The sequence below is a fragment of the Phalacrocorax aristotelis genome, chromosome 9 (genome assembly GCF_949628215.1).
Source record: "Phalacrocorax aristotelis chromosome 9, bGulAri2.1, whole genome shotgun sequence".
NCBI lineage: Eukaryota > Metazoa > Chordata > Aves > Suliformes > Phalacrocoracidae > Phalacrocorax > Phalacrocorax aristotelis.
Genome location: NC_134284.1, coordinates 30,336,355 through 30,349,627, shown reverse-complemented (window position 1 = coordinate 30,349,627; position 13,273 = coordinate 30,336,355). Strand labels below are relative to the sequence as shown.

General features: G+C 40.0%; 1 protein-coding gene across 1 annotated transcript in view; it reads left to right on the top strand.

Moving 5' to 3' along the window:
- Positions 1–13,273, top strand: part of SYNE2 (spectrin repeat containing nuclear envelope protein 2) — a 197,256-nt gene that overhangs the window by 27,877 nt on the left and 156,106 nt on the right. Inside the window, exons 7-18 of the mRNA XM_075104124.1 lie at positions 563–744; positions 2,398–2,594; positions 3,063–3,163; positions 3,920–4,021; positions 4,762–4,899; positions 5,787–5,951; positions 7,844–7,956; positions 8,651–8,807; positions 10,503–10,599; positions 10,743–10,930; positions 11,097–11,261; positions 12,541–12,714. Of these exons, the coding sequence (XP_074960225.1) occupies positions 563–744; positions 2,398–2,594; positions 3,063–3,163; positions 3,920–4,021; positions 4,762–4,899; positions 5,787–5,951; positions 7,844–7,956; positions 8,651–8,807; positions 10,503–10,599; positions 10,743–10,930; positions 11,097–11,261; positions 12,541–12,714 (1,779 nt within the window). The remainder of the gene's footprint in view (positions 1–562; positions 745–2,397; positions 2,595–3,062; positions 3,164–3,919; positions 4,022–4,761; positions 4,900–5,786; positions 5,952–7,843; positions 7,957–8,650; positions 8,808–10,502; positions 10,600–10,742; positions 10,931–11,096; positions 11,262–12,540; positions 12,715–13,273) is intronic.

Genomic DNA, 13,273 nt, shown 5'->3' with positions numbered 1-13,273 from the left:
ACCGCAATAAGAAGCAAAATTATTTAACAGTATCGTAGCCCACATTTTTCTTGGTAAAGGTACTTCGGTGCTGAAGAGTCTTGTGCTGCACACAGCCTGTGCATTATCTTTTTACCTAAACCAAGCTTTTCCAAACAAATGTAGATCTCTGAGTTCTATCAAGTAGGTTTCTCTGCACCCTCAGTGAGCAAGTAAACTCTGAGCGTGCCTAATACATGACACTGTTGGCAGCAGAAAACAGCTGCTGTGGGCAGCTTTCACTGGTAGGAGGAGCAGAAAAGCGCATTGAGTGAGAAGGTCCCTTGATGCTATTGCTGGTCCCCACAGTATAATATGGAAGCCTTTGGGTGACTATTTCCTGCCAAAATATCACCTAAAAATGGGAATTCAGCATGGAATAGTTCCAACTGAACAGATAATAAAACCTGATCTGATCTCTGGGGGCAGGGAACTACTATTACAGCTGCAATTGAGTTGTTTCTAATTCTGTGTGGTTTTCTGCCACTGACATCTCGGTAATTTTTCACTGAAGCCTGATTAACTCTCTCATCATCTCTGATAGATCGAAGAACTTGCCAGGACACTTGCTTGTACTTACAATCAGCCTTCACTTGATTGTTCAAGTGCTGTTGACTCCTCTCCAAAGGCAAGCCGATCAGCTAAAAAAAGTGCTAAAATTAAGGAACGGTGGAAGATCTCTGCTACAAAGGCTCTTTTGTTGTGGGCAAAAGAACAATGTTCACTGTAAGTTCCATCTAAGACTTATAAATAGTATGTTACACATTGTATTTACTGCTTTCCTCTAACTGTGGTGATGTTTTCCCGTTTTTTAATATTACTGGTGACAGCTTAGAAGAAAATCCTTTAGATTTCAGATGTTACCAGTACTTACAGCATCAATCAGGCCCTAAATGTTTTGACATGAGCCCTTTAAATAAAATATAATAACACGAAGGTAATCCTATTTATAAAATACCACAATGTAAATTTTGTTGTTTGGCTTTTCTCTTTTAGGGGCTTCTGTGTGATAAGTCTAGTGGAATGTTTACATGATTTGCTAGTTTTAATCCTCATGGCTGGCACTGGTTAACAAAGTTGCAATAATTAATTATTTTTTTTAAATAGAAAACACAGGATTTCTAGGTTTCCCACGTCTTATGTTTTCCTGTCAAAACACTGCATGATCCCCAAGAAGGACCCTAGTCCTAGAGATCCTCGTCCCTAGTTGTAACAAGATGTTTGCTTATGCTTGATAGCTCTGTTGATTTCAGTGGAAGTATTCAAAACGCACAATCTAGAGCTGACACACGTGTTTCTTGCAAGGGGCTGGCTTTACATTTTCCTCAAGGGCTACTGCTTCACTCCAAGATGTTTCAAATATGTTCTATAATAATGTCAGCCCATGCTCTCCAACCCTTTGGTTGCTTTACATCCTACTAATGTTCCACGTTGTTAGTGGGAGATAAAGGCCTTCATCAGCACATCAGACGTTTTCTGCTGGGAGAATGTTTTCAGGCACTGAAGTTTCCCTTTTAGCTGTGTTCTGTCAGGACAAGATTGACTGGCATGTAAAAAACCAGCTCTCCGTCCATTTAATCTTCCTCTTTGATTTGCTTCTTTTTATTTTTCAGCAATACTGCTATCTGTTTTGTAGCATCCTTTCTGAACTGCGATTCCGTTGAATGATTTTGTTATCGGTGAATCCTATAGTTTTTGGTAAAAGCACAAATCTTGTAGGTCTTGGCCCATTGTTTTGTAACTAAATTTGATCACCTGAAACCCCACATCTTTTCCATGCCATAACATAGTATCCAGGCTGTTTCTGGAAAGTTGTCCCAGAATTCACTGTGACTTGCAGAGCTGGGCACCTCACAGCACTCTCCAGGCAACGCTTAATAGGATATTTCAAAGACACTAAGCTGAATAAGAAAAAAGTATTTTTCCTGGAGCACCAGATCACTTTGAAGGACTGGATTTTCTAAAATGTCAGAGGTGATTCCATTACTCAGTGCCTTTACAGACGAATACCTACATGTTCTTCAGTGCTTTGCTTGTTGTTTTCCCATCCCACAGAATGCACAGATTTTGAGCACAAAGGTGATATTCAGAAAGCATATTGGATCAGCAAGGCTTTATCTTCAGAATGCAACATGAGATAAAAACATTGAGTCATTTTGCAAAAATAGTATAAAAATATATAATTGTAGCAACTGGTAATACAGGCTGTATTGTTGTCTGACCCAGCTTCTGCAGAAGTTCAGTGACAAGATTCTCTATGACTCCTTAGATTTGGTTTATACTCCTTTTTACTGAATTTATATTCTATTTCTAAATTTGTACTTAAGGCACCTGAAGAAACAGGCTATAACATTTTGTTTCTAATCGTTTTTGGGATAGACACGGCTCTATTGGTGTGACTGATTTCAAGTCAAGCTGGCGAAGCGGACTGCCTTTTCTAGCCATCATCCAAACCTTACGACCAGGTCTAGTTGATTTGGAGAAGGCAAAAGCTAGAAGCAATAAAGAAAACCTGAAAGAGGCTTTCAGAATTGCAGAACTGGAGCTGAATATTCCACGGCTTCTTGAACCTGAAGGTAAATGATCTGCCTTTTTTTATCTTATCAGGAGTGAGATTATATTAATCTTAGATGTGTTGACTTATAATACAGGAAAAAGTAAGACTGTGCTTAAGTTTGAAATGGAACATTGATCTTTACTGTAATGCTCAAACCTGGGATTCTTTATTTTGATAACACTGTACTTAGGATTTGTAGGATTTTTGAGTTGGCAGCAAATGCAGGAACAATATGCAGAAGAAAGGGTATGAAACTTGCCTGTTCATGGGAGAAATTTTTTCATTAGTTAATCATGTTATATTAAAATATTCTCAAGGAAAAAAATGTTCATTACATATTAATTTCTAACAATGGTATGTTAACTGAGCTGCTGCAAAATAAACATGTTTATGGTAATGTGCTTTAATAACCGCAGTATAGCGTGTAATTATGTGATCAGGCCTAGAAGGCTGTATAATTATGTAAATGGTTTATTGGCTCTTGTAGATGTTGACGTTATGAATCCAGATGAAAAATCAATCATGACTTATGTGGCTCAGTTTTTGCAATACTCCAGGAATTTGCATGAATCTGAAGAAGACATGCAGGTATGTCTTGTGTCTTATCACTGAGGCATTTCTAAATGGATGCCAAGAATATCAGTACTTTCTTTGCCCGGTTTACAGCCTGACTCGGTAACAGTTAGGTAGTAGATCCTCTGATTCAGCTACTGCCAGGGCTGAATTGGCTTGAACCTTCTAATGCTCCTGTGTGGTAGTCAAGACTCAGTGTGAAAGATTTTTGATGATACAGGTGGAATTGCTGTGCAGGTTGTCTTGTTTTTTCATTTAAGACTTACAGAGGACATTTTCAATCCCGGTTGTCTTCATGCGTGCTCTGAAGTCTGTATGTAAATGTTGAGGTAGAGGCAGACAGATTTGCAAATGTGCAGAACCCACCTTTAAATTTAATAGCTTACAGGTAAAATGGACAGAATTTGTCACTCACAGATCATACTGCCTGGAAAACCAAGTTTTCTATTCTCTATATTTCCTATGAGAGTTTATGTATTAATTGGTTAGTCACATATCTCCATACTGCTAATCTCCTTTCAACAGGACTGCAGTCAGGCTCTTATTTTAAGATGCCTTCATATATCCAGCTGCCAGGTTTAAAACTTTGGCCTTGCTCTGTGATAGAGCCTGACTCAAAACTCGTTACAGTCCCCAGGAGTTATTACTTGTTTTTCAATAGCTTGGAACGGGGTTTATCATATACTCAGTGTGTGTTGTTTTATGGCACAATGTAAATTAAAAACAAGGCTTGCAAAATGGAAAAATGAAATTTTCTGCTCTAATTACCAGGAAAAAGTAAGAGAGGCTGTGAGCTGGTTGGCTGCACAGGAGGAGAAGTTAGCAAAGTTGCTTATCGACACAGAGAATGAAACATATTACCGGAAGTCCAAAGTAAGTTGCGTTTCATACTTAACTGCTTGTGCAAAAAGAAATATTAAAAATATTCCCAGAAACATAGCTTTTCATCTTCATTGCCTAAACTGAAGCATTAAATAAACTTTTAAACAGGAGTTGGAAATCTGACAATGAATTTGGTAAATTCCCTCAGATGATTGAGGGGAGGATAGGATACAGATATATGCTGCTTGGTTTCTGAGCAAAGCAAGTTTTTTTGGAGACAGTAGTGTGTTTTAATTAATTGATGTAGTTGAAGACTTGGAGAACATTACAGCACATAGGCCCTTTACAGGGTCACCTTTGCCATTTCTGTGCTAATAATAACAGTGGATTTTCCCCAACTAATGTTGTAGAGGAGTAGTTGAACGTTGGCTGTAGATTGTGCCTAAAGTAAAATTTCCTTTGGTCTATATTGTAGCCAGAGTTTGTGATAAAATGGCCCGTGGGGAACTGTGAGGGGAGGGATTTCCCTTTCTCTTGGTGGGAAGGGAGAACCATGCCCTGACTGCACTGACAGTATATTAAATATGGATTCTGCTAGTGAATGGCACCTGTAATTTCAGACCCAAATATTGCCTGGAGACAGGTATGCCTCTTTCCTGCTACCTTGCCTTTCCATGCATCACACCCTTTGAAGTTAATGGAAGTCATACCATTGTGTTCAAAGGCAATACTTGGCTCCACGAGCTTCCATCTGAAGTCTTCAATGAATTACTCTTCCTTTTTATCCCTAGGAAATGATGTCATTTATGGAAGCATTTAACCAAGGAAAAAAACCCTTTCTGCCTGTATTGTCATCAAAAAGAAGTGAAGCTGAGCTGAGCGAAGGCCAGCAGCAGATGAGGGACGAGTGGGATAAACTGATCTCTCAGGTCAGAGGAATTTCTAGCTCACTTCGTTACCCATGTAAGCGTGTTTGATGAAGAAGCCTAAGTCTACCCCAGGAACTCATACAGGGAAAAGTGGGGAGGTGGTTCTTTATCTGGATTGATAGAAGAGGTGTTGACGCTGAGCCCGAAGTCCAGACAAACTGAGTGGTGTACGTTGCCCAAGAGGAGGCCGAAGGTGACTCTGTATTACCATTCTGTCCCCTGAGCCTCAGCCTTATAGTCGTGAGATGTCTGCAAAAAATGGCCTGCGTCTGATTATATTTGAGGACTCTTCTGATCAAAGTTTTTGGGCTATTTATGCTTAAAAGGTTCTTTTGGGGCATAATTATGGCTCAGATAATGATGCAGCTGGGCAAAGTGTGTTAATATATTCTTTCCTATGGCATGGATGGCGATATAGTGAGATCTGGTTAGTGGGTACTTTGCATTGAGGTTGGCTGTGTTGTCCCCCTCTGCTGCAGGTGGGATGTCTTGGGCCTTGCTGGTAATTGCTCTTTGTGGAAGAGATGTTCCCCTGTCAGCTCCATGACGGAAAGCCATCCAGAGCATCCCTGTTTCCCCTCTATTTTGCAACTAACTTACTATAAATTTTCTTCTTGCTGGGCCTTGAGATGGTCACCAGCCAAGGGTAGTAACAGCCAAATTCTCTGTAGCGTTATTGAGATTACAGTCTGGGGAGCAAATCTGGGTCTCAGATAAACGTAACTGATTTGCAGCTGACTTCGCTGGAGGCTCCTTTTCTGAATGGTGACAGGTGGGGTTTTTGTGGCGGGTGTGTAGAGCATCAGCTTACAGTGCATACGTCAGTGTCTTGGGGATGGGGAAGAAATTAATAGTGAGAAATTTAATCACTTGTTTTCCTTTTTAAGATTAATGAATGGAAGGTGAAGCTGGACCAGATGTTGCCCTCCCCTCTGGATAGCATTGAGGCCTGGCTTCAGGAGGTAGAACATCTGCAGGCAGAAGATTTGCCGGATTTGCAGGACCCGTTTAAAGCAATGTTTGTCTTCAGAGAAATAATTGTAATATTTAAGGTATGCTGATCACAAAGGAACATTCTACTTCAGTCTGACCTAGCAAAGCACTTGTTACGGAGTTGCTATTTGACATTTTGAGAAGTGATGTGGATATGTTTATCTTCTGAAGATGAAAAGCTCTTCTGAACATACCTTTGCACAATGATGAGTTTAATTAAATAACTGCATAGGTCTATAAAGATGGTTTCTGACTTCACTAGGGTGAGATTAAATTTGAGTACTATCTGAATGAGTAAATGATGGTATTCTTTTTTATGTGGTTCCCACAACTTGTTTGTTAAGTAATAACACACAGTAATTGCATCCTTATCTTTAAATCTATGCTTAATGCATAGCTATTCAGAAAAGCACTTGGGCTCGGGGTTGCATTCCAGTGAGTTCATGCAGTTTGGGTGTTTAAGTATTTGCTGAACCACTTTGTAATTCCCTTCAAAGCAGTGGGAATTATTTTGGTACCTTGGTACCATGCAAGCTATTTATTCTGATCTTGGAATCTTTACACTGATAACTGTTTGAATGTCCTTTTGAGTCTGAAAACTTCAAAAAGAGTAGATGTGTTGATGCCTGGTTGATCATCAAAATGCTGTACTTAGGGTCTTTTTATGAACAAAGGGGAAGTTGGATGTTTTTGTGATGTGTCCTTAAAGAGAATTTGAAAGAATTCAAAGAAGAAATAGAGGTTCTTGTGAGTGGCTTGGTGACACCGCTTTTTTTTACTGCTGCTAGTCTGTTCCTGATATGAGAGATAGCTTTTTAACTGATTACAGCTTTGCCAGAATTTAGCTTTTTGATTTATGATTTTTGTTGTTCAGCCTAAGTAGTTAGAGCATATCTGCATATCTAAGAATGAGACAAAGAGAGAAGTGTTGTTGGTTTAGGGGTTTCTTTTTCACAATGAACACGTAGATAAAATCATTAAGTTCCTTAAGAAGAAGAAGAAACCCAAGATATTTAATTTCTGTCGAATCCACTTTTTCTGATGGGACAACATTCTACTGAGATAATTTTTTCCCCTTCTTCCACTGGTCAGGCCTTTTAGTAAGCTTTGTGTAGGAATCTTGTTGCCAAGGTGGTGCGTGGTAATGGAAATCTTACTTTTTCTTAAGATACAGGAAGTTACCCACCAATGCTCATAACTGTCCAACCGGAACCATATTAAGGTTGCAAAATAGTGCACAGATTTTAAACACTTGATTTTGGGGGTTGAGGACTGGCCTGGGATTTAGCCATTTCCATGACCATGTTTGTGGCAGGTTTTATTACATAGAAATGAACTTTTAGCAAGTTTCTTTATATGCCATTTATGAATATGGTTATCTGCTGTGCAATGCATTTTATGTTTTATTTTTACACTGAGAATTTGTTGCTGATACACATGCCTGTAAAATACTCCCCAGTTGTGTGATACCAGCCATTAGAAGGTTAATGCGATATGCATCTAATGGTATTAGATGGAAATTTATTGAGCATTCAAATAAAGTATTAAGCAAGTGTGACATAATAGGTTTATTCAACAGATTTTGCTGTCAGTCTTTGCTAATGCATAGTAAAGAACAACTTAATATCCTAAAACTGTGACAGTGCCACTTTTTTGTCCTAAAGATGATGGTGAAAGTGAGGAAAAAAAACGATAGCACGGGTAGTGTAGGTTCATGTTCCTTACATTTAACAGTGGGAAGAGAAATCATGTAGTACTGCACTAAATATGCACTTTAGAAGGTGATGAGATAAATTCTTTCATTGCACTTTAATGAGCAAAGACACTGGAAGATTGTCTTGTGCTAAGTAGTTCGTAACAGCTCTCACCCTGACAGCAGGTGACTTGCAGATTCCCAGGTGAAATACCCTAGAATTAAAATGAATGGCTTACTATGTCTTTTTCTCCCCAGGGCTTGATGGATTGTTTTGATTCTCACTTGGATGCCCTTCAATCATTTAAGAATGAAGATGAGAAGAATATGCCACTAGTCTTGCCTGAAAAATTAGAGGAAATGAAAAGAAGGTTGTGATCCTCAAATTCCCTCTACTTTGGCTACGTTGTATTCTAGCTCTGCTATAGACTTGCTCTACTATTCTGAACAAAGCACATAATTTATCCCTGCCATGCGGGAAAAGAGCATTTTGCACCTAAGCACAGATTCACTGTCATGAAGAGCAGGCAGGTTCCCTCACTGGTCCAATGAATGTCTAATTATGTGTATAAAGTGGAGCTGATTAACAGGAACTTTTCAGATGCCCTTTGCTAGTGTGGATAGGAAACACCCACTAGGGATAGGAAGCACGAGTATTTTGAATATAAAAATTTCTTGGGGGTGTGTGGATTCTCTAATTTTTGATTTCCACTTTTTAAAATCACTGAGATCTACAGGTTGTGCAACGCCACGTATCTGTTGGAGGATATTTTCAAAAATGACCAGTGAATTGTGTCTGTAACCTGAGACCCCTTGACATACAGGTGGCAGATGCCCCTTTTCTGGGCATTTAAGGGTTTTCATAAATTGAGCAATCAGCACTGATGCAAGATTGTTGCTACTTAAAAAAATGAACTGTTGTTATCTTAAAATTTTACTCCTGTCGTAACAAAATAATGTTTACAGATATGTAATTTTGAGTTTTTAGGCTAAAAACCTTATACATTAATGCCTTCTATATCCAATGATTTTGAGTCACCTTTTGGAACATTTCACTGTTTGCAGGTTCAGCAATATTCGTTTCACAAACTCCAGCACCTTTCTTGAATACCACTATGGACTGTGCTCAGCTCTTGCCAATGAGGTGATGTTAAAGCTAAATATCTGGGACATGAAATATGGGACAAAAGAGTCCGTGGAATCACTGCTGGAAAATTGGAATGTAAGTTTAAAATATATGTATCACACCCTGAAAATAATTCTTCTTTCCCAGCTCTCTTTGAGTCAAGCTTGTGTCTGTCCTCCTCTGAAGATACTACAATAGCTGGTAGAAGCATTGTAGACTTGTGAGATCTGGGATTTATGCAAAAAAAGACAGGTAGACTTCCACAGAAGCTTTTTCCATGTCTTCCCATTTTCTTCTGAATGAGAGATCTGTCCTCAGTTTGGAGAAATTGAGTGAGCTGTGACTGTTCGTAATTTTCTCTCTGCCCTTTTTTTATTCCTTATTGGGAAGATTTCTTCCTAGACTATCTATAGGGCCAGCAGTAGCAGCCCTTCTCTAACTCGGACCTCTCTGGGGTAGTTCAGGAGTTGCTATCTTCAGAAACAACCGTACGCACAGTGCTGGCTAATACCGCCTTTTGCTGTTGCCTCTTCCTTTTCCAGCTTCCTTACCTCCTTACGCTTCGCAGCGAATATGAAGTGTCTTGTCTTGTTATATTTTGTGCATAGCACAGCTTCTGGGTCTAAGCTATTAAAATGGTGCTGTGTGTAAGCCTTTGTGAGGGAATGGATTACCCTACCCCAAATACTACCAAAGATGCATCAGGAATAGAGGCAGAGAGATGAAAATGCCGATGCATCAATTTTGCCCCATCCCCAGTTAATGGGACTCCCTCTGAATTCCATCATAGTGGAGTTTCTAAAGAGTGAGTTAGAAGCTTTTCAGGCTGCCAAATTCTTAGTTAAATTAGTGGGAATTTTACCAGCATCAGAACTGTCGAAGGAGGCAACAAGAGCTTGTACAAAATACCAGTTTTCCTGAGCAGTATTAACCGTACGCTGTGGTAGATGGGAGTACACCGTTAATCTGTGCTGAGTTTCTTCATTCAGTTAGTTTCATAAATAATTATTATCATGTTATTTCTACACTCGTGGCTCATGTTCTTTCCCAAGCTGATAGAATATAGAGCTTTCCCGAGGAGTTTAACGCTTGTTTCTGGCTCTCCTTCTGGTCCCATGATGTGCAGCTCTGGCTGAGTGGTGGCATGGTGGCCCAGGTTTGTTATGGCCACAGGAGAGGCTGTTTTGTAGCCTGCTAGACAGGACATTTATAGGAGTGGAGAGCTCTGGGGCGAGATGCAGCTCAGACAGGGGAACTGGGGATCAACCCTCTCATTTCCTGTACGAATGTTCGAAGCACAAGTCTCTTCCTCTGCCCCCATTTCTTCCTGTCTCACCCTTTCTATCCCCATTTTGGATCTTACTTGATCTGTGGCAGGAACTAGGCATGTTGATATTTCTGTGCATGCAGGGAAGCCCACCTTTCACTTTCATCACTTTTTCGACTTACGTGACTAAGTTCTGCCTGACATGTTCTAGATGCCATTTCTCAATATTGCCCTAGGGCCTTAACTTTTCAAAATAAACACTCCTGACTCATGCAGGGTGACTCATGCAGACTCAGGCAATGGTGTTCAGCAGTTAATATTCCCATTTAAGTTACTCTCTGCAGGAGCAGAAAAAAGAACAGGTTTATTTCAGACTGAAGGGCACAGATGAATTGCTGGATGGGCTTTGCTTAGTTTACATTTAACCTGCAGGTTATTGAAAAAAATGTATCCCAAGCTGCATTTCCTACCTAGTTTTATGTGGGTTAGTGTTACCCATGCCAATTACTTTTCACTTTGGGCAGAATTTCGTTGAAGAAAAGAGACTTGAAATGCAACTAGAAACTGCTACTCACATCTGTGAAGATTTGAAAAACAAAAACCTAAGCAGTCCTGACTTAGGTAAGTTCATGCACAGAAACTGATATGAAGACCTCTATTTTGAACTGATGTGCTATCACCAGTTTTAATTCCCACTTATGCTTTGTGTAAAATAACCTCTCTGTTTCCAAATGTGTAATAATATTCCCTATTTGATGTCCTAGCTGGAGATCCTCAAGAAATTAGCAAACTTTTTAAGACAGTGGAGTCAAAGATTTCTATGTGCAGAGACTATATTTCCAATGTAAATACCACCCTACAGAAAGTCCTGTCTTCCTGGAGTAATTATACAGAAAACATCCACTTACTAAAGACGTGGCTGGAAGAAAAACGAAACGAGCATCCAAAAGAGGTACATGGTTGGATTTCTCTTTGTAATGACAGACAGAGGTACTTGGAAGCCTCCTGGAAGGAAAGCGTTATACATGACAGTGGTTTTTGTTACTTTTCTGTTCCTTATTTTGGAAATAAACTTTTAGCAGGGTTCTGCTTTAAAATATTTCAATGCCTCTGTCTAGATCCCTGCTGAGATCCTGGCAAAGTGGAATTCAGTTCATGGTTCCTTAAATGAAGCTGGAAACCATCTCATTGAAGTCAGCAAAGAGCAAGTTGGATCAAATATTGCCAAAGAGCTGAAGAAACTCAACAGGAGATGGGCTAAGTTCATCAAGAGGGCACGCTTTGTAAGTTACCAGTTTCAAGTGACTCTTTGGAGTCTTCAAAATTGTATTTTCTAGACTTATCAGTTTGCTAATCAGAGGTTAATAAATGTCTCGGTCAGTTCAGTAGTGCCAGCTTTAAAGCAGGAGGAACAGAGAATACACAGAGGCATCCCATTCTTAAGTCTTTGTGACTCAGTTCAATGCTCTTTTGAACATTTTCCATCATGTCATAATTTTTAGATGGAAATTTTAGAACCACTTATAAAAGGAAATCTTATTGCAGGATAAAGCTCTTTATTCAGTTCTAGAGATGGAAGTAATCAATTTGTTAAGAGCTTGTGAGCCTTTGTTAAATTGTATAATCTCTGCCTGAGCTAGTAGAAAGTAATTATCGCTGCATAGAGATTTCTAAGGTTGTGCAACTTTGCACCAGCTCACTTGACAGGTGGTTAGGCTGCTGTAAATTCCTATACAACATGTTTAATGTTACATATATTAAATTTCCTAGAATGCTTTCACAAGAATGACATTTTTCACTCTGCCTGGGAATACTAGAGCTCTTAATTTTCTAAGTTGAGCCTTTCCTTGACATTTATTAAAGGTACTGCTGTGACAATAAATGGTGGCAAAAAATTACGACATTTTTGTAGGCGATGAGCTTAATGAGAATGCAAGAAGATCAGAGGAAACATGTTCCCAAGAGTGAGGGAAATCTGGAGTTTTCTAGAAAAACCCATAGTAAGAGGTGCTTCCAGGAAATATATTGAAAAAACAGAGATCAAGAGACCTCTTCTACGTTTACAACGGCTTAAGGACTTCAGGAGTTATTTTTCTGGCATTGTGTTGGATGTTATGGCTATAATATATGTTATATTTATTTTTATATATAAAAAGGCAAGGGCAAATGCTTGAGCTCTGGCCTGTGACTGCCAGTACCGTTAAACTGTTAGCACACTCCCTGGTCTTGATTTGACCAACCCCAGCTATTGTTCTCTGGGACAATTCCCTGGCATAGCTTGGGGGATGCTGCAGCCCATAGTAATGGGGTTGTGGCTGCTTGTTTATAGGGGAGGGGGTGGGCCATATGGGCACCGGTTGTGCTGCCCCACCTGCTCTCAGGGTGAACTGAGCCTCACATGGTTTATTTACCAGTATGTTTGATATTTATTCCTCCTTCAGTTGCTGTTGGGTGCAAAAGCTGGAAAGTAACCAAAGTGGTGACTGGGTGTTGCAGGAGGTTAGTGGAGAAACCCATGAACCATGATGGGTACTAACATCTTACCCTGCTCTTTGTTTATAGCTTGGTGAAGAGAGCACAGATGCTGCTGAAAAGACCAGGGAGCTTCCAGGGTACCTGGAGAAAATTGAAGAGCTCCTTGGAGGGGTGGACAGCTGGGCAGAGGAGATTGGACGCCTGCTTGGCGAGATGAGTCATGAGGGGCCTGTGCAACCTGAGATTGAGGAACGTTTGCAGGTGAAAATGGAAATACACGGCTTAAAATACTTGTTCATCAGATTCTCGTCTTTCAGCACAGATTCGTGGCTAGGGTAAAATGAGCTGTCATCAGCGAAGCAGAAATGAATGTGGATTTTGTGCTGTAACACTGGTAAAAAATAAAGGCAATGCTAGTGTTTTGGTGTTATTTCCCAGGATCGCTCCCAGATGAGCTATAAATGAATCTTCTAACATCAGTGTGTCCAGCTGACAGGCAGGTGCCAATGCAGTGCTGTTGGTGTCACCGATCAGCAGCTTGCTTCTTAAGTGATATTAATTACTCCCTGTCCAGCACAGCATTCATAGCAGACTAAAACCTTGCAAGGTGCTGAGCTGAGAATTTCCCCTGGTCATGCAGTGCTTTCTGTCACCTACCCTGCAGTGCAGGGTGGACGTTTGGGACAACTTGGCTGTACTCAAGGCTTACCTGTCAAAAACTGGAAGTTTTTGACATTACCCAGCATGCTGGGTAATTTGAGCATCTCAGCTTATAGGCAGTTGCTCTAAACGTCCACCATGAGCACTGATGAACTTCTTG